General features: G+C 42.1%; 1 protein-coding gene across 1 annotated transcript in view; it reads left to right on the top strand.

The window, feature by feature from the left end:
• DDX51 (DEAD-box helicase 51) overlaps positions 1–27,154 on the top strand; it is a 523,171-nt gene that overhangs the window by 245,141 nt on the left and 250,876 nt on the right. The window contains exon 9 of the mRNA XM_044068677.1: positions 19,476–19,621. Within this exon, the coding sequence (XP_043924612.1) occupies positions 19,476–19,621 (146 nt within the window). The remainder of the gene's footprint in view (positions 1–19,475; positions 19,622–27,154) is intronic.

Below are 27,154 nucleotides of genomic sequence, written 5' to 3'. Positions count from 1 at the left end.
ATGGTAGTTCTCTCTGACAAAGATACTCAGTTTACCAGTCATTTGTTTCAGAAATTTGCAGAAGAGTGGGACTTTATCTATGTTACTAGTAGTCCTGAATACCCACAGTCAAGCGGCCTTGCTGAACATGCAGTACAAAGTGCAAAGCAATTACTAGAGAGGTCAAAGCATGACATTACTGATATCTTCTTGAATTTGCTTAATCTCAGAAATATACCCTGTAGCACCCTACTTGGCTCACCTGCTCAGACCCTTCTATCTAAGCAAACCAGAACAACCTTGCCTATCAGTTGTAATTTGTTGGTGCCTAATGCTAAGAACAGCAAAGCAATTAAAGCCGAACTTTTCAAGAAGCATTCCTTTCAGGAGTCCAGCTATGATAAAACGAGCATATTTCTTCGTCTGTTAAGAGGAGGAGAGACTGTGAGGATGCAAACAGCGAAAGGCTTCCATCAAATTGGTCAAGTGAGAGGTATAGGTGCCAAGCTGAGATCCTACTTCGTGGAATCTGAAGCTATAGACTACAGGAGAAACCATAGACATCTTTCTGCATTAGAAACAATATCGCAGCATCGTACCTGTGATAGACTCTTGATCTCGGAGCAACCCTGGCAGTGTTCATACCGAAGAACAATGTCACACTGTCCATTCCCATTCCTGATGAAGTCCCCAAAGTTGAACATTCCTTGAATATGGTCGCTGTTGCTAGATTCAATTTTGACTTTTATTTTACATGATCAGGTTGTATTTCCAGATCTAGAGCAAAATACACAGCAACCTGGACATGATTATTTTGTATCTAATTTTGTATGATTGCATGTCATAGAATTAGTTCTGTATAATTGCATGTCATTGAATATCGTCATTTAGCAGATGACCTGTTTCTCAAAGAGGGAGGATGTAGAACAGTATATGTGTATGTAACTTTAAGAAGCATTTCCAGATGTAAACATATGCATATAAATAGTGAGCACGTGTAGGCAGCAATGCCATTTTGAGAGAACAGCAGAGTGTTAACATGTATGAGTGTGCTAGTCAGTCTGTTTATTCAAGTTTGTTACAAAGCCAAATTCCTGATGTTTGTGTGTAATAAAGCTACTTGAACAGAACTCACAACTGCTTTTCTATTTTATTCTGACCAGATGAGAGACACCCAGGTTCCAGAGGAATTTTCCCTCCAAGCCTGTCTTTGTTCACAGCCATTCTCATCACCAACAAAGCAAAACTTGTAGGGGAGGTAAGAGAGAACTGAAGATTAGGGCTCCTCAGGCCACCACCCCAATAAAAACGCTTTCTGGACAGAGCAGGGAGTATGTGACTAACCTGGAAAATGTACCCTCTTCCCCTGCATCTCAAATGCTGTCAAGACAGGACAAATCATTACCCAAGACGGTTGGTCCTTTCCATAATCAAAAAAGGATACTTCAAGGTTTGGCACTCCACTTCCACCTTTCGGGCATTCCACAACCACTCAAGAGAATGACTTCATGTCTTCCCAGATCCCCACTCGGATTTGTAGCAGCAGGGCTCCTTGTACCTGCAGAGGTAAAGGATTTTATTCAAGAATGTTCCTAATGCCCAGAAAGGATGGTCTCCGGAGGCCAGTCCTAGACATCTCAACAAGATTCCCTCCTTTAGAATGTTAACTCTACAACCCCTTTTTCCTCTGTTTCTCCCACAGGTAGTCATGGCCTTTCTAGACATAAGATGCCTATCTCCACACTCCCCTTCTTCCCAGGTACAGGAAATTTTTACATTTATTGTGGGTTCCTGGCATTTTCAGTTCTCTGCATTGCCCTTTGGCCTCCCTGCAGCCCTAGAAGTTTTCACAAAATATTTGGCTCCAGTGATTGCTCACTGCAGGCTCCAGGGTATTTCTCCTACTTGGATGACCTGCTGTTAAAGGCCCTGAATCCTTGGGTTCAACAGAACCTACAGACTATAATTACTCTCCTGGGATATCGGGGATTCACAATAAACTTCAGAAAAAAATCAACCCTCATCACATCCCAAGACCACATTTTTCTGGGCTGCTGAATCCAAACAGACATGAGTGTCTCTGCCACCCTAAAAGGCAGAAGACCTTCGGGCCTTCTTTCAGTCTCGCCTCCCATTAAACATTGTCATGGCCAGGGAATTCCTCAAGGTACAAGGTTTTATGATTTCATCCAATACCCATGGTACCCCTGGCAAGGCTGCACGAGGAAATTCCAGTTGTTCCTCAGATCTTTGTGGACTCAACACTCATCCACTAGAATACCTCATTTCCCTCATCCCATGCTTGAAGAGGGAACTTCTCTGGTGGACCCAGCAGGTAAAAATAAGCCCAGGACTTACCTGTGCATCCTCTAGACCCAGTCCAAGAACTTTACACAGATGCATCAGGCATTGGCTGGGGTGCAGCCCTGGGCAAATTTACAGTCCAAGGAAGAAGGTGGTCCCTCTCACAGAAAAGGGAACACCTCAACATAAGGGAGATGCAGGCATTGCCCCTAGCCTTACAAACCTTCCATTCCCTCTTTAGTCCAGATGCACTAAAGCTGCTCACCGACAACATTGTTGTACTCTGGTATGTGAACAAGCTAGAGGGAACCAGATCCTACCTCTTGTGTAGTCTGGCTCTCCTAGTGTGGGAATTCCTGGATCAACACAACATGACAGTCCAGGCTGTGTGCATTCCTTCCAACAGGAATCTTGTGGTAGAGACTCTGAGCAGGGCCTAGACCCAATCCCATGAATGAATGCTTCACATGGATTTATTACTGGACATAGTCCACAAATGAGGTACTCCACACAGACTTATTTGCCTCCCCCCATGAATAGACAACTTCCAGAATTCTGTGCCAGAGTCCTAAGTCCTCTGGCTTGGAAAGTGGATGCCTTGTCGTTCTTGTGGTAGGGGATGTTCCCGTATGCATTTCCTCCCCTTCCTCTAATGCCAAAGGTCCTGCTCAGAATCAGGCAGGATCAAACAAAAATATTGCTGGTGACTCCCTTTTGGCCAAGACAGCATTGGTTCCCTGTTTTCCTGCAGTTAGCCAAGGGCCATCAACACAAGTTACCTCACAGAGTGGACCTCCCCACACATAATTAGAAAATCCTTTGTACAGCCACACCTGTCAACACTACAGCTGACACTCTGGATGGTAGAATTTCCGTCAGACACCTTTTCTCTGAGGACATGCTCAGGGTTTTGCAGGAGGCCAGAAAACCCAACACTAGAAAGTCTTACATTTCCAAATGGAAGAGGTTTTCACTATGGTGTCTCTCTAAGAACCAAGCCTCTCTGGCAGGGGAATACCACTAGTTCTGAAATGTTTGTATGAGCTGCTCTCAGCTGGCCTGGCTTATTCATTAATTAAAGCTCACGCCAGCTATTTCTGCATGTCTGCCTTTATCTCTTCTGGCATCCAGGTTTGAGGTACAACAGTTCCTTAAAAGTGTCCTCCACATTAGTCCTCCAACAAACCTGTTCTTCCTACTTGGGATCTTACTTTTGTTCTAGAGAAGTTGACAATCCCCCTTTTGAACCCACTGCTTCAGCCTCCCTCAAATATTGCTCGTTGAAAACTGTTGCTAGTAGCTCTGACTTCATCTAGCAGGCTGTCAGAACTCCAAGCCCTGATGGCTGTTCCCTCCCTTCTTGGTCTTGGACAGGGTATCCCTGAAAACAAGCCTTTTCTTTATAACCAAGGTGATTAATGAGCTATCCCTTAACTAATCTATTCCACTACTGACCTGCTTCCCCTGTCCACAAAATCACAGTGAGTTTTCTCTACTCCCTCGATGTTCACAGGCAACTGAGATTACCTAGACAAGACAAAAACCCTCAGGAAATCAGACCACCTTTTCATTAATTTTCACCCCAAGGCTCTGGGTCTTCCTGCATCCAAGCAGTGGATTTCCAAAACCCTCTCCTTTTGTTACACTCACCATGGAAAGGATCTTGCTTCACCTGTGATAGCCCATTTTACCAGAGCTATGGCTTCATCAAAGACCTTCTTCAAAGGATTGGATAACATTGCTGTCCTGGAAGCAGCCACCTGGTCTGCTGTTTCATACCTTTACCAAGCACTACAAGCTGGATGCTCTCTCTGGAGCTAAAACTGGCTTTGTCAAAGCCATTTTACATGGCTTCATAGAGGGTTCTTCTGCTCCTTCCTCCTCTCTCCTCCCTTCCCTCGAGCTCTGGCATTCTCCCTCAAGTAAAGAATACTGCAGCAAGTGAATGGAAGGACTTCCCAAAGTTATTTTATCATAACCATAGATGTCCTCCTCTTCACTACTGCAGTATTCTATTCCTCCCACCTTTCCCCACTGGTCTCTTGTCTTTTCCTGGATGCATTGACTACTCATATCCTTAGCCTGGCTTTCCTCCTGGAGCATTCAGATGTTTATCGTGTTTCACTGTTGCAGTCCTTACAAATGGGTTATCCGGCTCCCAGTAGCCCGCAGTCAGCCAGAATACCAAAGTCCTTGGTATATGACGTCGGCTGCCTCCAGTTTAAGCCCGATGTCAGGACGTCAAGTACAAAGGCAGGCAGCCGATGTCATTTCCTCAGTCTTTCTTGCCACGGAGCCCAAAGCAGAAGCAGTTTGCATGCTTGCCGGTTGGCCGATTACCTTCTTTTTGTATTCCGGCTTATAAAGTTGAAGACATCCTCCGATAAAGTACCCCGTTGGGGACCCTTTTTTCTTGCTTTAATGAATATCAGAGAAAGTTAATAACTATCTTGCCTGTGGAAAACAGATTCCGCATCGTGATTTTCATTCTTACTGTATTATTTGTTTGGGCCTTGAGCGCGACGTCCCTAATTGTGAACTCTGTGCTTCTTTCAACCCACGTACCATATGCCATAGAGCTAGGATTTTATATTAACACTTTGGAGTTTGGTGTCTTCTGGTCTCTCGACTTCGGATGTTCCTAAGAAGCGCAAGGATAAGGACCGCGACAGACTTAGGGTCAGACTAACTGATGGCATCCCATTTAAGTTGGTTGTCTCAACAAATGTTAAATAAATAAAAAATAATAAAATAAATTGTCGGTCCAGCGGCAGCTAGTGAGGTGCTTTCTTTGCCCCTGCAGTCCATGGATGTTCAGCAGCAGGCGTCTGCGGAGACTTTTTCTGAGTCCTCCATTCTGCAGGCTTCTACTATTTCTTCGGACCCTCCACCAGTTTCTGCCTCTGATGGATCCGGAGCCGCTAAACAGGCACCGGCTTCTGAGGCCTCTTTCCTCTGCCCGGAGACGTCTGTTCACACTCCTGCGGTAGCTAGGCCTCCCGATTTCCTCCAGTTTTCTAGCAGACCTCCCAGCTGAAAGCCTACTTCTAAGCAGGCGCCGGCCTCCCCTCAAATGCCTCAGGCTCAGATGGTTAAGATAGCTATTGATCTCTTGACTCTGCTCTCAGCCACCTCCTTCTAAGAGGTCTAGGGAATTGTCCCCAGAAGTTTTGTCTGCCTCAGATTCAGAGGTTTCTAGCACCTCTGCTGAAGAAGGGCATTTTCAGCTTTTTTTCTGGTTTTGAGGATTCTGATGCTGAAGACTCTATCCCCCCCCCCCCCCCCCAAAAGAAGATTTTTCCTTTGGGGTTACTCTGACTACTCTTAGGGAGCATTTTAAATGGAAAAGTCAGGACTACCCTCAGTCTAAGAAGCGGATTAGGGAGTTCTTGGACTTGCCTCAGCATAAACCTTTGGCTATCCCCTCCCGTTTTGGAAGTTGTTGATTGATGTTTTCATGGAGGATTCTTTGACTCCTAAGTCTGTCCCTCCTGCTCCCAGAAAGCCTGACTGGTATTATAGAGTTCCTGATTCTCATCAGTTCCTTTTCAAGAATCCTACTGCTGATCCAGAGATTATTTCTCAGGGCCCTAAGGGTGTTAAAGCCACGGTTGCTAAAAATCTTGTTCTTTCTGACAGGGAATCTAGGGCCTTAGGTGGGGTAAAAAGGTTTATACCTCTTCCACCCTGGCTATTAGGTCTGTTAATTGTCTCTTTCATATGCTTAAGTATCAGCAGCATACTTTGGAGGCCATTAAGGCTACAATTGCTGCAGTTCCTTCCCTGATGGAGAGTAAGGACATGTAAGACTTATTGACTTCTGCCACTCTCTTGTTACTAAACACTCTCTACATTGTGGTTTTGACACTTTGGAGGCTTCTTGCAGAGCAGCTGCCACTGGTTCTGTTATTAGAAGACCTGCTTGGCTCAGGGAATAGCCCCTTATTGAACCTGTAAAATCTAAATTACTGGATGTGCCCTTGCACAAGGACAATCTTTTTGGAAGCAAAGCAGAAGAGGTGTTGAAGTTGGAGGATAAGGCTAAATCTATGCAAACTGTTAAGGATTTTCTGCAAGTTCAGCCTCCTCATTTTAGCAGACATTACCCTTTTAAGAGTTGGACTTTTCCTGACCCTAGTAAACAGGGTCGCACTAGATCTAAGGGTTACTGGTCTTCCAGGGGACAGACTTCCACCTCTCAAAAGGCTAAACACTGGCATGCTTCAAAATCAGGGAGTTCTAAGCAGACTTCCCAAGGCAAACATTCTCAGTGACTCCAGCCTTCCCCTGCTTGCCTCTATGGGCCCAGGGTTTCCTTTTGGGGAAGGTTAGCCATTTTTGCAGATGTCTGGCACACTATTACAGATGACAAATGGGTGCTAAATGTAGTATCCCAAGGCTACAAATTCTCTTTTCACACCTTCCCAGTCCTCCAAGGATACAAAGATATTCCCTCTCTTCAAAGGGCAGAAGCAGAAAAACAAATTTCTTCCTTGCTAAACCTGGGAGCAATAGAGCCAGTTTCTGCACTGCAGATAGGCCAAGGTTTTTACTCAAGACTTTTCCTGGTTCCCAAAAAAGGGGGCACCTGGCACCCTATTCCAGATTTGTCTATTCTAAACAGTTTTCTGGTGATTCCCAAGTTCAAAATGCTCACTCTTCAGCAGTTGCTGCCAATGCTGGCCAAGGATTCTTTGCTGGTGACTTTGGATCTAAAAGAAGCTTACTTGCACATCCCTATAAGGGAAAGCTGCAGGCAGTTCCTTCACTTCAGGGTGGGGAACAGGCACTACCAATTCTCTGCACTGCCCTTTGGCTTATCTACTGCTTCCAGAGATTTTACCAAATGCCTGACTCCAGTCATTGCCTTTTGAAGGCAAAGAAATATTCAAATTTACCCTTTGAAGATTGTCTTATTCAGGCAAACTCTCCAGAGCAACTTCAAAAGTATTTGGACTTTGTAAAGAACCTTCTCACCTCTTTGGGCTACACAATCAATGAAAAAAAATCAAAATTGGTACCCACCAAGGAGATTGTATTCCTGGGAGCGAGTCTGAACACAGCCGCCAGATGGTATCCCTCCCTCAAGAGAAACCGATGGATCTTTCAAATTACTTCAAGAATTTGGCAAGCATGACCTAGCTCTGTGCAAGGCAATTCCTGCAAGCCCTGGGATTCATGGCTTCATGCATTCTGATGATTCCACATGCCAGACTGCATATGAGGAAAATACAATGGTACCTCAAAAACCTTTGGTGTCAGCACACTCAGGATTTAGACTTGTTTCTTCCTCTGATTCCCTGCCTGCAGACGGAGTTCGTTTGGTGGGCAATGGCCTGTGCGCAGAACAAAGGCCTACCTTTCTGTCCACCTCCTGCTAGACAGACTCTCACCACAGATGCCTCAGACTATGCTTGGGGAGCACATCTAGAGGGCAGATGCATTCAGGGAACTTGGAGCTTTCAACATGTTCATTTGCACATAAACCTGAAGGAATTGATGGCAGTTCAGCAGGCCGTGATGGCTTTCAAGCATCTTCTCTCTCCTGGTACTCTTCTAGTCAGGACAGACAACACTGCAATCATGTGGTACATCAACAAGCAGGGGGGACTCACTCTTACCCCCTGTGCAGACAAAGCATGAGACTATGGTCCATGGCAGCTTCTGAGAGCATTCATCTGATAGCTCAGTTTCTTCCAGGAAGGCTCAACACTTTGGCAGACTGGTTGAGCAGGCAGATCCTGGATCCTCACGAGTGGCAACTAAACAAGACCATCTTCCATCGCATCATTCAGCATTGGGGCACTCCCCAAGTGGATCTCTTTTCATCTCCGACCAACCACCTTCTTCCAACCTTTTGCACCAGGGATCGTAAAGACAAACCTTGGAAAGTGGATACTCTGTTCTTCCCCTGGACACAACTATCGATCTGTGCATTCCCTCCTCTGCCTCTCCTTCCCAGAGTGCTGTTGAAGATAAGGGACGAAAAACCAAGGGCCATCATCATAGCTCCAGACTGGCCCAGGCAGCATTGGTATCCACTTCTTCTCAGTCTCTCCCAGTCTCTCCCTTGGCATCCTCCCCTGATACCAAATCTCTTGGTTCAGGAGGGGGTAAAAATTCTGCATCCTCATCTTCAGACTCTGCATTTGACAGCCTGGCTCATACTTTACACCTTTCTCAACAGGTAGTTGAGGTCCTTTGTGAGGCCAGGAGGCCTAGTACTAGGAAATCTTATGCAGATAAGTGGAAAAGATTCTCCATTTGGATGCAGACTAGAGGAAAAAGACCCATGTCAACCTACTCTTCCTCTAGTTACTCTTCCTCTAATTTTTGATTGTCTGGTGGGCTTGCTTAATGACGGACTTTCCTTCTCTTCTATCAAGATTCATGCTTCAGCTATTTCTGCTCATTGTCCCTTTGAGCAAGCCATTTTCTCTCATCCCTTGATGAAACAGTTCCTCAGGGGAGTTAGCAATTTAAAACCTCCCAGAAGGGCACCTACTCCTGCTTGGGATCTTAACTTTATACTTGAGAAAGTTACTCTGCCTCCCTTTGAACCTGCTGCCTCAGCGGATTTGAAGTTTCTCTCCTGGAAAACTGCTTTTCTTTTGGCCATTACTTCAGCCAGAAGAGTGTCTGAGCTGCAGGCCTTAATGGCAGTAGAGCCTTTTATCACTTTCCATGTGGATTGGGTTTTTTCTTTGGACTAATCCCCCCTTTTATGCCTAAGATGGTTTCTAGCCTGACTCTTAACCAGTCTATCCACCTGCCTGCCTTCTTTCCTAATCCTCAGAATACAGGAGAAAGGTTGCTGCATTCCCTGGATGTGCATAGACAGCTTAGATTTTACCTGGACAGGACTAAACTTTTTCGAAAGTCAGATCAGTTGTTGGTCAGTTTTGCTCCTGGAGCTCAGGGTAAAGCCATTTCTAAACAGACCATTTCTAAGTGGATTGCTCATTGTATTCACTTTTGTTACTTACTTCATGACAGCATGGCAAGGTTCCTTCTCAGGGTATTAGGACCCATTCTACTAGAGCTTACCTCTACCTCAGCAGCTTTTCTAAGAGGTGTACATACTAAGGACATCCTGGAAGCGGCTACCTGGACTTCTGTCCACACTTTCACTAAACATTACAATTTACCCTTGTTTTCTAAGTCCAGGGCTGGTTTTGCCACTGCAGTGTTGCAGGGCATTTTTACCAACCCTTAATCAGTGGTGTTCCTGCTGCCTTTTGTTTTTATTTTTTCCTGGGCTTTGGGAATCAACCCATTTGTAAGGACTGCAACAGTGAAACATGATGAACATAGTACAGTTGTGTACACTACCGTAAATGTAGATGTTAGAGTGTATTCACTGCTGCAGTCCTGGTTCCCCCCTTCCATCCCCCTTTTTTCCTAGGGCACAGACTGTATTTTTTTTTTGTCTTTTCCTGGTCTTACTTTTTTGGGGGGGCTCCTGGCAGTTAAGGCAAGAAAAACTGAGGAAATGACGTCAGCTGCCTGCCTTTGTACTTGACGTCAGGCTTAAACCGGAGACAGCCGACATCCTATACGAAGGACTTTGGTATTCTGGCCGACTGCGGGCTACTGGGAGCCGGATAACCCATTTGTAAGGACTGCAACAGTGAATGCACTCTAACATCTACGTTTATGGTAAGTGTACACAACTGTATTTTCTTAGGATGGTACGTGCTTACATCTGCTTTATGGCCTACGTCTGACTGCAGTCGATGTCAGACGTACCATGTACCCTGTAGTGGCAAAAGACTTTTGTATACTGGCCGATGTCGGGCGCTTTCTGGCGAGGATATCTATCAAGTAAAGAATACTGTAGCAGTGAAGAGAAGGACATATATAGTTATGGTAGGATTTTGCACAATTTTTATTTCTATCAATGGACAACAAAAGACTGCCTTTGTTTAAACAGACATTTTCCAGGTGGTTGTCCTCAGCTTTTGCTTTTTGTTATTCCATCCATGGCAAATCCATTCCAGACAGTATCTAGGGGCATTCTTTATTTTTATTTAACATTTTTGTACTGGGAAAGTCTGACTTGGAACAAAGCCAATTTTCAGCGGAGGCCCGGGGAGAAATGCCCCAGATGCATGTCTTTATAATGTGGGAGGAAACCAGAGCACCTGGAGGAAACCCACACGAATGCAGGGAGGACATGCAGACTCCACACAGAAGGCACCCCAGCCGAGAATCTAACCAGAGAACCTCTTGCTGTGAGGCGACAATGCACTACTGCACTGTTTACTAGAGACTTATCTTTGATGGCATACTGAAAAGGGGTGGACTCTAGAAGCATTCCAGAGGCAGCTACATGGTCCTGTATATGCACTTTTACAAAGCATTATAAACTATTCCCTTTTAAGGTCCAGGTGAGCTTTACTAGGACCATTCCCATGGGCTCCTGGATCCATATCCTCCCTCCCAGGTCTGATAGCCTTTGGTAATCAACCCATATAGCCAAACAGTGGGAGTGATGAATTATAACAGTTGTGTCAGCTGCATTTGCCCATTACTGTAGACATTTGAATTCCTCCCTACTGCAGTAGACACCCCACCCTCTGTCACTGTACACATGTATATAGTCATAGTTGGGATATAAAGTAGGGTACTGTGTCTTTCTACTTTATTTCATTACTATTATTGACTTTTTGGGCTCAAGGCTGCTGGGTTCCTCTCGCTCTCTCTGCATGAGCAAGAAAGTCTGAAAGAAAGATTCCGATTGGTGAGTTCCCCCTTTTGGGGCTAGACCATCATTAGTCGGAGTGAAGGTGTTGGCGGGGTGCTATAGCTTTGTGAAACTGGCTGGTTGTTGTTTCCTGAGTGGGGAAACAACTCTTCTAGCCTAAAGGCTGTTGCAGCAGTGAGGAATGTGAATATCTACTTTTCTAGGTAGTGCAACTTGTACACCCCTGCTTTCTTCATCTTTCTGTGCATCTCTTCCAGTCTTTGTTCTTGTAAGTAAATTTTTCACTGGTAAGTAACAGTTTTATATTTTAGGAGATGCAAATTTTAACTGTAATACATATACCAGTCATGAACACATTCTCACCCAGTTAATACAAAACCCATCTATATAGAAATACTACAATTCTGACTGCTGGCACATAATGAATGCTACCACAAGCAAGGTTTTGTTCTTGGAGAGATACCATATTATTTAAACCCCTATACAGTTCCATAGCCAGTTCATCTGGAGCTTGCTACTGTCCTCCAGTTTTTTGCCCGTCGTCATCGGTATTTTTCCATTTATGTTTGTCTTGTGTCTCTGGGTAACAGTAATGGTGAAAAAGCGCAACTTCCTTAGTGTTTCTTGTAAGACTGAACACTTTGTATAGCTCACTGCCATACTTCACCCTTGCTTGATATCCTCTGTAGGTTAGGTATTAAATATTGATATTGTCCATGTTTGTGGAAAAGCAAATGCCTTAAGGGATCTTATCATAAATTCCCAGTTCACTCTGTCTAATGCTTTTTTCATCATCCAGACCTAATAACGCTAGTGCATTATGGTCCTCTGCATCCTTGTGAATTGTAAGGGTTCAGTTAAAGGCCAGATGTTTGCCTGCCTTCTTTAAATTCACATTGATTCAGGTCTGTTGCTCTCGGCAATATCTTTGTCATTGTTTTTGCCAAAGTTGTCATAAACACTTTATAACCATGACTCAGAACTGAAATAGATGTATATAACCCTGGATTAAGGGGATCTTTCCTCTCCTTTAATATAACTGCCACTGTTGTTGCAGCTGTCCATCTCCACCCAGGGCAGTACTGGCTAGACTTTTATTATCTCTTGCTGCTGCTTTTTCCTCACATCTTTGAATTCCATCACTACCAGGGGGTTTTCCTGGTTTCTAGTTTGTTATTGCTTCTTTCATTTCGGCTTCCTTTTCATGTGAAGTTAGTACACTTCTTTCTGTTTCTGTTAACTGTTGAAGTTGTAATCATATAAAATGTGTTCCCATTTCCTGTGTCTTATTCTCAACATGTACATTTTGTTTATATTGTGTAGTAATTCTGTATTGCATTCTTAATTTTTCCTGGATCCGCTTGTACCCTGCCATTCTCATAATTCATGATTTTATTTATCCTTTCAAACTTTTATTGCCATGGATATTGAACCAGCAGTTTGGGAGCTGTAAGGTTATTGTCAAAAAATTTGTTCATTCGTGTTTTCTAAATACACTTGCAGCGATGGCTTCTTTTAGTTGCCCTGTAGTCTGTGTTGCACTTATTTGTTTCCTTTACTTTTTTATCCCCCATAGATAACGTATTGTGGCTCTTTCATATCTCATTTTCTTTTATTATAACTCGCATTTCTTTCCTTCAGTTTACAATTGTCCTAATTCTTTATAAGGTCTTTACTGCTTAGGTTCAAACCTAATAACATTTCCGTTAGTTTTATCTACCTAATCATTAAACTTTTTCCTTTTCTGTAGAATGTGTTTTACTTTGTTAATTTGTATAGGTGTATGATCTCACATTATCAATGGATGTGTTTCCATGGTTCGGACCATGCCACTGTATTCTTTCATTATGTAGTATATATCAAGTCTTGGCCAAGAACCATATTTTGCTGAAAATGTGTCTATTCCGTGTCTCTCTCCCTTATTTTCATTACATCTGTAAACCCAAATACATGCGTACATTTCTCAGAGTATCTTCCCTCAGCTGGTGTTCTATCTTGACCCTCCGCTGGCATTTTCTTTTTCCTGTAGTGTTTCATTGTCTTGCTACTATCGTACATCCTTGATGAAAGGCTATAATATCTCCCGTAATATTCTTCATATCCTATCTCACTACTTTTTGTGTAATGTATAGTGCAGCCAGTGAAATTCGTGCACTGCGCCAACAACCTGTCACCACTGTAAGTCTTCCCTGCCTGTCCTTCATGTGTTCCTCAGTTTTTAATCTTGTGCCCTTTTTAATTAATGTCAAGACCGCTTTCTTTCACCCTTTTTCTGTTCCAGCAAAGGTGCCTATCTTACCACATTTCTTTGCAAAATGTTCATTTTCTTGCATGATTCAGATGTGTATCCTGTAACATTATTACATGTGCATTACTGTTGTAAATATGGATCAATACATTCTGTTTTTTTTTCTTTAACAACAAGTCTATGTGTATTCCAAACCAGTAAATCAAACTGTTATAGTAAAGACATTTTATTCTGCTTAAATTATATTCTGTGCCTGTCTGTTACAAACCGGTCTTTCTTAACCTGTTTTTATCATTATTTGTGCTCCTTCATGTTATTTTATAGTATTGTCTCAAATGAACCTGATCATTTAAAAAAGAGAAATAAACTGCATATTAAGTATATGCATATTTTTTGTAAATTTGTAGAGCTGACACCGTAAACCAAATGTGTAAAACTTGTTCCAGCGTTTTGATCACTCAAATTCTGTTTGGTAGAATAACAGCCATTATGAATCCCAGATCCGTTTCATGTTTGCAGCATTTTCTTTCTAAAGCTGTCTTTCTGTCCGTGTGTTTGCAAGAGGTTCAGTAAATATTTCAGATGATGTAGCTAACAGTTCAAACTTTACTTTCCGAGCACAGCGACTCCTCCCTCTAGCACGATCGCTGATCATAATAAGGAAGGTAAATTACCTTTTAAGAGCACACAGCAAGAAAATAAAATGCTGTAATTATTTTTTCAATATTAGTTACAGAGCTCTAACATACCTTCCAGTGTGCATACCAAACAACCACCTTCATTTACCAAATTACCCTTGGTTAGTATTTTCAGTGCATTATTTTTGCAAATCTTGCTACTTAGCCTCTTGTTAGTCAGTATAATTGTCTCATAAATTTTACATGCATCCCTAGTCCTAGCTCATGCATTACTGAAACTAATTTTTTTCCACTATTGCCTGTTGGTTTCCATCATTTCATGTTTTCATTCCTTGATCATTTATTTCCCCTTCTTCTCTTCCACACTGCCGTAATACCTTTTATTACACAAAGCAACATAAAGATAGTTTGCAGTCTGAAAACCTTGACTTTTACCAGACATCATGCAGTATAGGCAACTGGGCGGCCATAGTGGTGCAGCAGATAGCATTGTCGCCTCACAGCAAGAGGTTCTCTGGTTCGATCCTTGGCTGGGGTGCCTTCTATGTGGAATCTGCATGTCCTCCCTGTGGTCATGTTGGGTGCTCCGGTTTCCTCCCACGTCCCAAAGACATGCTGTAGGTGGATTGGACACACTAAATTGGCCCTAGGTGTGAGTGAGTGCATGCGTCCGTGTGTGTGCCTTTCGTGGAAGCTTGGGCGATGGGCTGCCAACTTGACACCATAAAACTCTACTGTCAATCATGAGCGGACAGGTGATCCACTGTGGCGACTCCTAACCGGGAAAAGCCGAAAGAAGAAGAAGAAGATGCAGTATGGGAAACTCCATTAAGTTAAATATAAATTTTTATTTTAAAATGCAATTTTGACACAATACTTGTAGTACAGTTATATTAATCAAATTATTATTTTATATTTAGTACTTTGGTTTCAGTGTCTTTAAGCAGTCATTTAGAATGCAGTTCACATTTTAAGACACATACTTTACCAAATAAGCATTTATCCCTTTTAAATGGTGTTCTCATTCATTGTTCTTAGTGAATTTTTTTTGGGGTGCTTCTACTTTTTTAAAAATGTTTTTGTGTATTTTGTTTTTTTATCTATTTCCTTTTGGATAAACAGTAAAGGGGTTTGTAGGAAGTCTCTCACTTGAAGTATCTATCATTGGCTTTTCTGCACCTGTTGACTGGCGGATTATGCCTCACCACTGTCTCTTGCTCCATCTGCTCTTTCCCCTTTGACAGTCCTTGTACCTGTTGAGGACCTATGTAGGGTTTTAATCCAAATGGTTAGAAGACTTGAAGTAAAGCAGGATACAGAAAGCATTCCTGTTTGTTCATGTTCTGTAATGAAAAGTGATTAGCTATGTAAACCCTTATGTCTCCAACCTTTTAAGATTACTCCCTTCCATCACAAAATAAAATTCTCTCCTTTAGCTGATATGCCTTTAGTTAGGTGCAGGTTTTGGCTTCATTCTCAGACTCAATATTGGTATATTCTCTGTGCTGTTTGTATTCTAATATTATTAAAAAGTCCAAATAATTTGCTGAGGCATTTTCTCATAATGTCTTTACAGTCCCTTCCTTCAGTTTGTTCTGGTACTGTTGCAAACCTATCCTAGTCTGTGTGCTGTTTGTTCATAATTTAATTGCTGCTCCACCATTTTTTTTCTTTCAGCTCCTTTTTGTTAATTAGATCTGAGGGGCTTGTACATCTATGCCCACCTCTGAAGAACCACTTTTCCCAGTCAAAGTTGAATTGTGGCATCTTTGCCCATCCTTTGTCTAGACTGGTTGGAATATGCTTTTCACCTCAGTCTAACAGATGAATGTGGTGCAGGCCTTTACTTTTAAACACTTATTGGTTCCTTCACAAAGTCAGGAATTTCTTACGGTTACACAATGTTTCCTTTCAGAAGTGTTCTTGGAATTGTCCTTAAAGTGGTCCATTCATTTTTGTTGTTATTTTTTAATTCTGTAGGGTGCAGAGTTCAAGGGAGAAGAGATCCCATCATACCTGATGTTTTCTACATGTAGAGCATATAGTTGGAGGAACACTGTTTTGGTTTATTTTCTTTCCTTCTTGTAGAAAGAGTAATGGTGACTAAGCAACCCTTATACTAGAAGATTTCTAACTACATATAGGAATATGCTTTTTTAACAGCCTACTGCTTCATTGCTTGTTTCAAGAAGGACTCTACTGTAGGTATTGTTCTGAGATTTGTTTATCTATTCACATTTTCAATAAGTATTACTTCAACCATGATTCGGTGAGTTTTTTTCTCTTGGCATATGTTTCCTTCAGGTATTAGCCTTCTGTCCTCTTGCCTTTGTCATGCTTGTGCCTTCTGTCTCCAAGGGAGGTTTTGTTTGTGCTGTTTACAATCATTTCCAACTGAAGCCCTCTGTCAAGGGCTTAATTCAGATATAACAGATCTGTACTCTGCGCTGTCAGTTGAGCTGTCTGAAGGCAGACTCCAGTGGGTACTTCATACCTTTCCATCCCCCAGTGTTCTGGTTAACCTCTGTATCCATTTTCTTTGGATGGCTTTTCCTGTGAATTTCATATCTATGTAATTTTATATTTTTGCATGTTGTGTTTCTTCAATCTTGTGCTTCCTTAGCATATGAGGAGCTCAGGGGCTGAGTATTCCCTCCATTCCCAGCATACAGTGCCACAGCACATACTTGCTGGAGGTGTGTAATGTCCCTGAGCACAGAAGCCATAGTGATTTTTGAAATGTGCCATGCTGAGATATCAGAGGAGGTCATCCTAATATTTATCTGCTTCAGGAGGTCAGACTGAGATGGTAAGTATCTTTCATTTCTCCTGATGTGAAATCGGAGTCGGAGGTTTTTATTAAGTTGAATTAGACTAATTGCAGCCTCTAAATTCATACTTAATAAAAACTACTACTGCTGACTGAAGGTTGTTGTAGGTCATTAAAGAACTTTGTAGTAGTGAGATGTAACATAACACACATTCTCTTATTCATTCCTTCATTTGATTTCCTTAATTTTTTTAGATGCAGTAGACATGTATATCTTCATTCAGGAAAGTCAGGGAAGAATACAAGATAAAGGTGTAGCTTAAGTAGGCATATATATATATATATATATATATATATATATATATATATATATATATATATATATCTATATATATATATATATATATATAGTATAGCTGTAACAGTCATACAGATATCACAATTACACAAGATAAACTGTGACAAGAACATTCATAAAAATGAATCTCACAGCTATTCTGCTTGATGGCAAATGGTCAACCAACATAGTTTGTATATCTGACAGATGTTGGGGATTTGTTCAGTAAATATAAAACATGTGTAAATCAAGTTTAACATGGAGATTGACTGATCTGGCATTCGTACCTTGACAATGGAAAGTTTGGAAGGAAGCAATACTGAGAGAGGTTATACATACTGTCCTTTGTACATAGTAGTCCATTTTGGAGGAATTTTCCAAGTCTGAAGCAGTTAAGATAAAGATTATAACTGCTAAGTCGTCTGCGTCAGGAAGACAAGTTCAAGTATTCTGGGAATCTTACTAACTAGTGAGAGTAGGAAGGTATTGGAAAATTGATCATTGTTTTGGTGTAGAGACTGCAGTACTTGCAGGCATTTTAGTGGACTGTGTTAAGGATGTCACTCACCCCCCACACCTGTGGTCTTGAGCTTTCCATAATGAAGGAAAGTGTGATTGTAGGATAGCTGGACTCGCTGTTTGTGATGGACTGAGGAGCTTGGTAATCTGGGAGGACCTCAGACACTACCTTTCCAAATTAACAGGAGTCTGTTTAGGTGATTTGGGCATCTTTTGTGACTTCTGTCTCGGTGCTTTTTGTTTGAAGTTTACAAAGTTCAGCTCATGGTGAGGAGGTCCTGATGCAAACCTTAGACACGGAGAGATTATATCATTAATTTTGTTAGAAATACTTGGGGATTCCCAAAGGATAAACTAGAAACCCTCTTTGAGGAGAGAAAGGTCTAAACCCCCCCCCCTTGCAATCCTGCAGCCACGGTGATCCTTGCTAGGGCAAGCAGTTTATAGAATGATGACTGATGCCCTTAGGAGATGTGGTGACCCTTGCTAGAACAAATGATGACAGTGATGCTAGCCCTTAGGAGCTTTGGTAACCATTGCTAGGGCAGATGATGGAGATGCTAGCCCTTAGATGTGGTGACCCTTACTAGGACAAATGATGACAGTGATGTTAGCCCTTAGGAGCTTTGGTGACCCTTGCTAGGGCAGATGATGGAGATGCTAGCCCTTAGATGTGGTGATCCTTGCTAGGACAAATTATGACGGTGATACTAGCCCTTAGCTTTTCATTACTGTCTCAAACTTTAGGAGGTCAGACTGAGATGGTGAGCATCTGTCATTTCTCCTGATGTGAAATTGGAGTCAGAGGTTTTTGTTAAGTTGAATTAGACTAATTGCAACCTCTAAATTCATACTTTTAGAAATTTTAATGTTTAGTGCCATAATATATACTTTTGATTGAATAAATGTGCAACTTACAGAGATGGCCCCAGAATGTTAAAGTATTGTTATTTTTCCACCTGTTAATGCTATAATAAGTAATTTCTTCATTTACTTGTGTGCATTGGCCTTGCATACTTTTATCATGTTGTACTGCATAACGTACTACTATATTCTATCAAATACAGTCCTGAGCATTTCTTCTAGGCTGAATTACTCTCTGTATATTGAAGAGAATCATCCTCATGTCTTTATCATGAGGTAAAACCGAGGAACAACAAGCCTAATGGTATGTAAATAAAACTTGCAAACTCAAGCCAGGCCCCCCCATACATGTCTTCTGTTATATTTCTCTGAGTTAATAACTGAGACTGAACTGCCACTGGATGTCCTTGTTAGGTTTGTGAATGCATCCCTCATGAGATGAGACATTTCTGTAACTTACTGGTCTTAAATATACTTACCAAGCAGGTTAGTGTATAAATATTTTGTAATATTGCATATGTACTGTTTGTATGACTTTTTTAGTATGTGGCAGTAATCAAATGGATGGAATTGCAGAGTTCTTTTGTATTCTGTGTGTAATGTTGCCAAACAAGCGAGAGTGCTGACGTCTTTATTTTCAGTTAACCTATATTTGTTCAGTTGTAAAGTAGAAAAGATTCAATTTGCCTTTCTGTTCTGATTTTTGAACTCCCTAGTTGCTTTTCATTTAGGTAATTATTACGGGCGCATTTCTGTTTATGATCTGGCATGGGTTCAGACTGTTTGGTCTTTTTTCCTCTGTAGTTGTACAACTGTAGAATTAGTTTATATGAGCAGCGTGAGTTTTAAAGGTATATGGGGCTTACCCACTGCAACAAATACTTTCTCATTTTTTATTTTTTTTTGCTGTTGTAATTTACCTAAAGTTTGCTTCACCATTTTGAAGCTTTAGTGAGTTTGTTTAGCTAAATGCTGTGGAAGCCTTATTTTTGTTTAGAGTGCTGACTTACAGATGTATGCTAGCAACATTTTTCAGTGTGTAAAATTACGTAAAATATGGTCAGATATTGCAGTGCATTATTTTTATATTTATTTTTCTACAAATCTAGGTTATTGATGAGGCAGATCGCATGATTGACAGCATGCATCAGGATTGGTTGCGCCAGGCAGAGAAGGCAGTGTATCATATGGAGGACAGCTCCGATACTCCTTCTCTGTTCAGGAGGACAGAGCCAGGACCTGTAACAGCAGCAAGGTGAGGACATAAGCTGAATGCCAATAATGTCAATTTTCATTGAGCAATAATAGGGATATGACATAATGTTTGACAAACATATACTGCCTTACTGGCATATGGGTACTAATGTCTTGTTACCCCTCCTCTGGCAGTCTACCAAAGCTCAGAGCTCCTCTCCTGCCTGCCAGTGGATGTGATGGGCCAATCACCAGGCAGTACTTTTAGTCACTGAAAGTAACATACCCTATTGTCTCACAGCTCTGGAAGCATGAGACAATGAGACGAACTGAAGCAAAACTGCCTAGTATAGAAACTTAGCTAAATATTCACCAGTAGCCATAAACACATTACAGGGGTTAAATATGCACAGAACCAGTAGCTTAAAATAAACAGCATAAAGCTTACAATGCAGGTAAACTAAATCTCCCAAGTGTATAAATTTTCCACTCCTTAAAAAGCAAGCTAATCCGCAGAATATACTATTCAGTTGCTGAAAGAAAAAGGCAGACTGCTCCTTACTGTATATCTCTTCAGCTACTGAGCTTAGATAAGAAGTCATTTTCAGTTTAATTTACTCCCTCTGCCTTTTTTTCTTTTTGCACTTGAATAGTGTATTCTCCTGATTAGCTGAGGTATGTATGGCATGTGTTTTTCTTCTGTCCCCCTCCTAGGGTCTCATCTAGACAGGTTGGCCATCAGTGGATTCCAAAAATGGGTGCTCAGCATCACTGACAGAAGTTACAGGTGGCAGTGCAGGGAACATCTGCCTCTGTTCAGGGAGGTTCCCCCTCACTTGCTGGCCCAGACTTTGTTACTCTTCCCTATACTTGGGGCAAATATTGGACTCCAGGATCATAGAACTTGTTCTTTCGGAAGGAATACAATTTTTCTACTCCAGAATTTTTCTGATTCACAAAAAAAGCTGTCTTGGAGACCGGTGTTGGACCTGCCCTTTATGAATACTTTTGTCAAGGCTCCCAAGTTCAAGATGTTCACCCTTCCGACAGTGCTTCCTCTTTTGCCAGATCACTGCTTCATGGTGACCCTGGATTTGAAGGATATGAACCCATCTGTAGAGAATGTAGGCGAGATGGATCCCATACATCTAAAGTTATGGTAAGTACATAACTAAAAGTTTAGTCATATCCCTATTGCTCATTGCTTTAGGAGATGTCTGAGATTTGTTGTGTCTGGTTTATGCCATCAGTTTTCTGTATTACCCTTTGGGCAGTCCACTACACCTCAAGTGTTTACCAGTTGTCTTGCTTTGGTAGTGCTCCACTGTTGGATTCTTGCCATTCACATTTTTCCTTCCTTGGACGATTTGCTGATCTTTGCAGAGTCTGTATCCAAGTGTTTGCAGTCACTAAAGAAAGTCTCGACCCTACTCTCCCAGCTAGGGTTCAAGCTGAACCTTCTGAAGTTGTGTTTGTCACCCTTGCAAAGACTTGTCTTCCTGGAGTGTTTAATTGACACATACAAAAGGACACCCTGTATTCCCAAAGACAAGATCCTCTCTTACCAGCTGGTGTTTCAGGAATTCTCCATGAGGAACACTGCCTTGGCAAGCAAATTCCTAAAAAATTCTAGGACTGATGGTGTCCATGATTCTTGTATCACTGGCCTGTCTCCACATGAGGAAAATTTGATGGTATGTCTGAAATAGTTGTATCCAGCACCTTCATTACCTGGAATCCAGCACCTTCATTACCTGGAATCCAGCACCTTCATTACCTGGATCCAGCACCTTCATTACCTGGAATCCCAGTTGTCAGTGCTGCCATTCATCAGGCGAGAGTTGCAGTGGTGGAGAGCACAGTGCAGTATTAATCCAGGATTTCTCTTTTCACCTGTTCTGGTGCATTCTGTCCAGACAGATTCATCTGACTTCGCATGCAAAGTGATGTTAATGGGAATGTAAGTGCAGGCCACTTAGGGGCCCGAGGATACACAGAAGCACATCAGTATGAAGGAAATGTTGGCTGTAATACACGCCTTTAAAGTTCTTATGGACTTCTGGTCCTCTTCTTGTGGTTATAGATAGCACCACAGTGATGGTACCTCACCAAACATGGGGGTACCAAGGTCATACCCTCTGTGCTGGTTGTCGGTGATGGCCTGGGACCTGCATTTACAGCATTCTGTGACTCTTCAGGCATACATCCCATCAGAGCAAACTGTTGCTGCTGACAGACTAAGCAGATACAAGGCAGACCCACTTGAGTAGCTGCTTAAAATAGAGATGTTCCAGGATCTAGTCCAGATGTGGGAAGCGCCTCAAATAGAGCTGTTAATCTCCTCCCAAAACAGACATTTAAAGAAATTCTGTTCCAGACATCCTTGCGGCCATGCTTGGAGGACAGGTGCATTCTCATTCCTTTGGATGAGAATGTTCCTGTATGCATTTCCACCCTTTTCATTTATTTGAAAGGTACTTCTGAAAGTTCAGAAAGAAATGCCAAAGATCATTGAGGTGACCCCCCGCCCCCCATTAGCCCAGGCAGTCTTGGTTTTCATTTGTAATGCTATTGGCCAAGGACAGTTACCACAGACTTCCTCACACTCTGGATTTGCTCACACAGTCTCAGGGTGACTGGTGCACCCCATTTTGAAGCAACTACAACTGACAGCCTGGATGATTTTATCTTGACTCGGTTTAAGTACTTATTCTGTGAGGATGTGTAGCAGGTGTTAAAGGAGGCCAGAAAATCTTATGTTTACAATTGGATGAGATTTTCTAAGTGGTGCATAAATGGCAATAGCATTCTTAGACATCAACATCGTTCTGGTCTTGAAATATTTGTGTGAGCTACTTCAGGATGGCTTACTGTATACATCCATTAAGACACATTTAGTGCCCATCTCTGCTTGTCTGCCAGAGAAATCCCTCAATTTCTTCTTTTCTTTTGATAAAACAATTCATGAAAGGAGCATTGTATATTTTCATCTTTTTTTTTCTGTCTTTTGTAAATTAGGTGAGTTTGCAGTACCTTGCATAGTAGTAAATGCGTAGTTTATAAAATTTACCTATGAAGCTAATATTTAGGACTTTAAGCTGTAACACAGAAAGGCTTTGTGCAAATCTTAGCTTAGGGCAGCTAGTGCTACATTGAACAATACTAATACCAGATCATAGTACTATTTAAACATCTAAAGTTAACCCTAAACACCACTCGGGTTACCCTTGTAAAACCAAGTCCCTAAACCATAATAGCCTAACCCTAATGCAGGTCCTGACAACATGGATATGAACTTTCGTATTCTCTCTGTGCCCAGCTTTGTAGATGTGGGCATCCTGAAACAATGTGCAGTTGTCTTATGTACTGAGACAAGCTTTTTAATCCTTAAGTAAACTAACAGTGAATGCGAGAGATGTACATACCTTCCTTGGAGGCAGGAGTCTCTCAAACAAGGTTGTGAAAAACACATACTGCATCATTATCACATACCCCTCACCATGCAGATATATTTTCTTATGCTGAAGCACTTAAAATAAACATTCCCAAACCTCAAACCTCCTAAGCCTTGAAATGGCAACACCTATCCTCAGTGATCACTAAAGCACACGACAAAAGTAACAACTAACCCTGCACAATGATTCCCAAAGAACAAAGCGCATAAGACAACCAAATAGTTTACCCAGTAGTGTTGTCCTAGGGGATTCTGTCTTATGACAGGCAGCTGCCCCTCTCACCAGGCTGGAGAAAGAATATAATGGTTAATTACCTGTCTGGAGTTAGGATCTGCAGTATCACGTGTATACTCAAGTCACTGCACCACAGGTACCAAATATGATTATATTATAGTCCATGTGGGTGGAATGAACTGAGACGTACCTCACTGGACTGTATGAAGAGATGTTATGGGGGTCTCTGAGTATGTGTCAGACAGGTATGTGCCTTGCACTGAGCAGCATTCTACCTTCACCATAGATGATGCCACAGTATGAACAGAATATGACTGATTTTAATAATTGTCTGTCACTCTGGGGGGGTCCAATATCAGTCAGCATGGGGGGGGGGGGTGTTGGTTAACTGACCACGTTGCTTTGTTAAGGATGTACTGCATTTGTTCCCCACAGGCTTTTGGATATTGACTAAAATGTTGTCCACCACCCTTAGAGCCTTTTGTAGGCAGTTTTAAAATGACAAAGCTACCAACATAGAAGCAAAAAATCAGAGTAACATTAATACGTTACTGATCAATGCCAGGAGCTTAAAAAAAATCTTTGCACCCTACAAACTCAACTCACTCTGGAGAATGTAGACATCTGTGCTGTTACCAAGACTTGGTTTAAAGCCACAAAATAGTACTCTGGTGGTACAAGGCTACAGTGCCTTCCGTACATTTAGGCCAACAGCAGCACAGACAGGGGCTAAAGTGGGAGGTGCCTCATTATACATTAGCAACAAATTCAACTCCAACTTTCTTAAAGAGGATGATACCTTAGAGTTTACCATGTCCAAGTCTCCATAGACAAGGTTCCTTACCATGTCCTGGTCAGCTACTGGTCACCCTCTGTGACTGCCAAAGCTCACCGCTCTTACCTAGACGTACTAGAGCTGATCACCATCCAACCAAATACCGTATTCATCCCACTAGAGCTGCGCACCATCCAACCAAATACAATTCTCAATCTACTAAAGCTGCTCACCATCCAACCAAATACCGTATTCCACCTACTAGAGCTTCTCACCATCCAACCAAATACAGTATTCAACCTACTAGAGCTTCTCGCCATCCAACCAAATACCATATTCAACCTACTAGAGCTACTCACCATACAACTAAATATCGTATTCATGAGAAACTTTAACTACCCTCGTACAGACTGGGAAACCTGCTACCCCCGTACAGACTGGGAAACCTGCTACCCCCGTACAGACTGGGAAACCTGCTACCCCCGTACAGACTGGGAAACCTGCTACCCCCGTACAGACTGGGAATCCTGCTACCCCCGTACAGACTGGGAAACCTGCTACCCCCGTACAGACTGGGAAACCTGCTACCCCCGTACAGACTGGGAAACATACATTTCCTCTAATTCACAGGCATGGTGTTTAATAGGTTCATAGATTAGTACTAGGCTTATTGCCTTTGCTGGTCATTTTAAGTCTAGCCAATTACCCCATGTGAGAATCAAACCTTGCACCTTGTGTCTGCAAGGTAAACACCTTAACCATTCTGCCATCCCCCCAACCAGTTTCCTGGACTCTGGCAACATCAACACCTGCTCCAGATGGTGTGCTCCAACCAGAGGATCAAAGATTCTGGAACTAGGCTCACCAACATGGGAGAACATTGCACCCTCCCTGTGTCATGTCTTCAGACCACAAAACTGTTTTCTTTGAAATAAAAATCAACCCAATAAACCCAAGTAAACCTGTAACATTTAGAAACTACTCTAAAGAAAACTACATCCTATTAAGTGATAGTTTGTCAAAGTTCAGAGCTCTCCCAAACCCTGAGAACACATCTACCTGTTCAGAATTCCCAGTGACTCTGTACAAACAGGTAAATGGCTGCATTGATGCTGCCATACCTACCAGAAGTAAGCCCAAATCTAAAACCAAAAATAAACTCCACTTGATAAAAATGGCTGAGTGTGGTATTGTATTGAGCACCTTGGGCAGGTCGAGGTAGGTAGTGTGTACCATTTTTCCCTCATCCATGGCCTTGGTGACTCTTTCAAAGTCTACTAGGTTGAGTAGGGAAGACCTTCCCTTAATAAAGCCAAAGTGGGATGGGTCCCATATCTGCAGGTTGCCAGTGTCCTTTATCATTTTCATGGTAACTTGTTCCACAAGTTTGCATATTAAACTTATCATATTGATTGGTCTGTAGTTCCTGGGCATTGTCGATGGTCCACCCTTGTGAAGAGGGATGACCATTGCAGCCCTCCATTCACTCTTTTGAGGCTGCAGTTGGAATGCCTCAAGTGGTGTCCTACTAGGTCATGTATTAGGCTATTTAGGAGGAAACTGAGAAATTTGTCTGGGCGCAGTGAAACAGTGGTTTTCACCTTGGTAAGTGCCGTCAGGACCTGCTCCCTATTGATAGTTGTGGTGTGTTAGAAGAGATTTCACAGGGCTAGTGGGGGGGGGGGGGAGGAGGAGTAGGGGGTGAAATTACAGTTAAGTTTATCATCTAGATATGCTATGTCATTCTGGCCAGTGAATGTTGCGCCATTTACCACTAGTTCTACACACTTTTGTGTGCTACCTTTAAGGTTGCTGACATAACTGAAGATTTTGTGATTGTTCTTAGCCTGAGAGGCTATCCTGACCCCATAATTGGCCTTGTTGGACATTATTAGATCTCTCAGTTTCTTCTATAATTGAATCAGAGGGCTCTTGTCTCTGAGAGTTGCTGTTTCTGATTTTGTACAGGATTTTTTTCTTTTGATATATACCCTGTTAAGGTTAGGATTCCACCAGTGGGTTTTATGTTACTCTCTCTCTCTCCTGTTGACTCCTGTCAACCACAACGCAACAACAAAACTTATCTCCTCTGCGCTTTTTCTAGACCTATCAATGCCTCTCGACATGGTCAACCACCAATCTGTCCCTCCATCTTTATAAACGGTCTACACTCTCTCATCCTCTCATTTCCTAAATTCCATATGCAGAAATATACCCATATCTGCTCTGACTCTCTTGCCTCTCTCATAAATCAACAACCCCAAACCACTCCGCTCTTTTCGGTAAAATGGTTCATGGAACTTAAACTCCTCCTACAAAACCATCCAAAACCAAATTACTCCCACCCAACCCCACACCACCCACCCGATCCCAGACTCCCAACACCCCACTTCCACGTCAACCTTCCACGTGTCCTCCATAATCTCTACCCCACCTCCCCCGTCTCCCACTGGGGCTATAGACTATAACTACTCAATTCAAATTTATGCATGTAACCAATCTAATCATCAAAAAAAGTCAAAAAACAAATGTATAGATAAATGTAAGAATAAAACCTTCACTAACCGTATACCAAACTAACAATTGCCTGTACTCCACCCTCTCCCACACCTTTTATGCTCTCCCGATATTTCTCCTTCCTCAGAGAGAGGCTCAATAAACTTAAACTACCTATCATCATGCCAGATTCATTCATACTTGGCCCATTACTACACACATACATCACTGCCTAAACTTGTCACACTAGATTGGAGAAATGCCTAATATTCTCAAACTCAACCAACTCCAACTATGCATATTCCATTTCTATTGGCAAATTCTGGAATAGCCTTCCACTTTGTCCAAATAGCTCTCCCTCTCTGGACCACCTCTGAATTCTCCTGAGTCCTCCTGATGGTTTCCCCCCTTGCTCTAATCCAGACTAAATCCAGAACTCCCCTTCCTGTCTCTGCCTTACAAGCCTTGCCTCTACAAGCTCTCAACTCCTATAACCTATCACCACACTAGTTCTTTAGTTCTTCTGTTCATTTCAAAGTCTGTACCCATTTATATATTATTAACTACTACGTTCTTGCTCTTGCTTTGCTTACGTATTGCCTTGTTTATTTGTTGTTATTGTTTGTGTTATGTT

This window comes from Protopterus annectens, chromosome 4.part0, assembly GCF_019279795.1.
Source record: "Protopterus annectens isolate FY-2018-M chromosome 4.part0, PAN1.0, whole genome shotgun sequence".
Classification (NCBI taxonomy): Eukaryota; Metazoa; Chordata; order Ceratodontiformes; family Protopteridae; genus Protopterus; species Protopterus annectens.
This window is presented reverse-complemented; position numbering and strand designations above follow the sequence as displayed.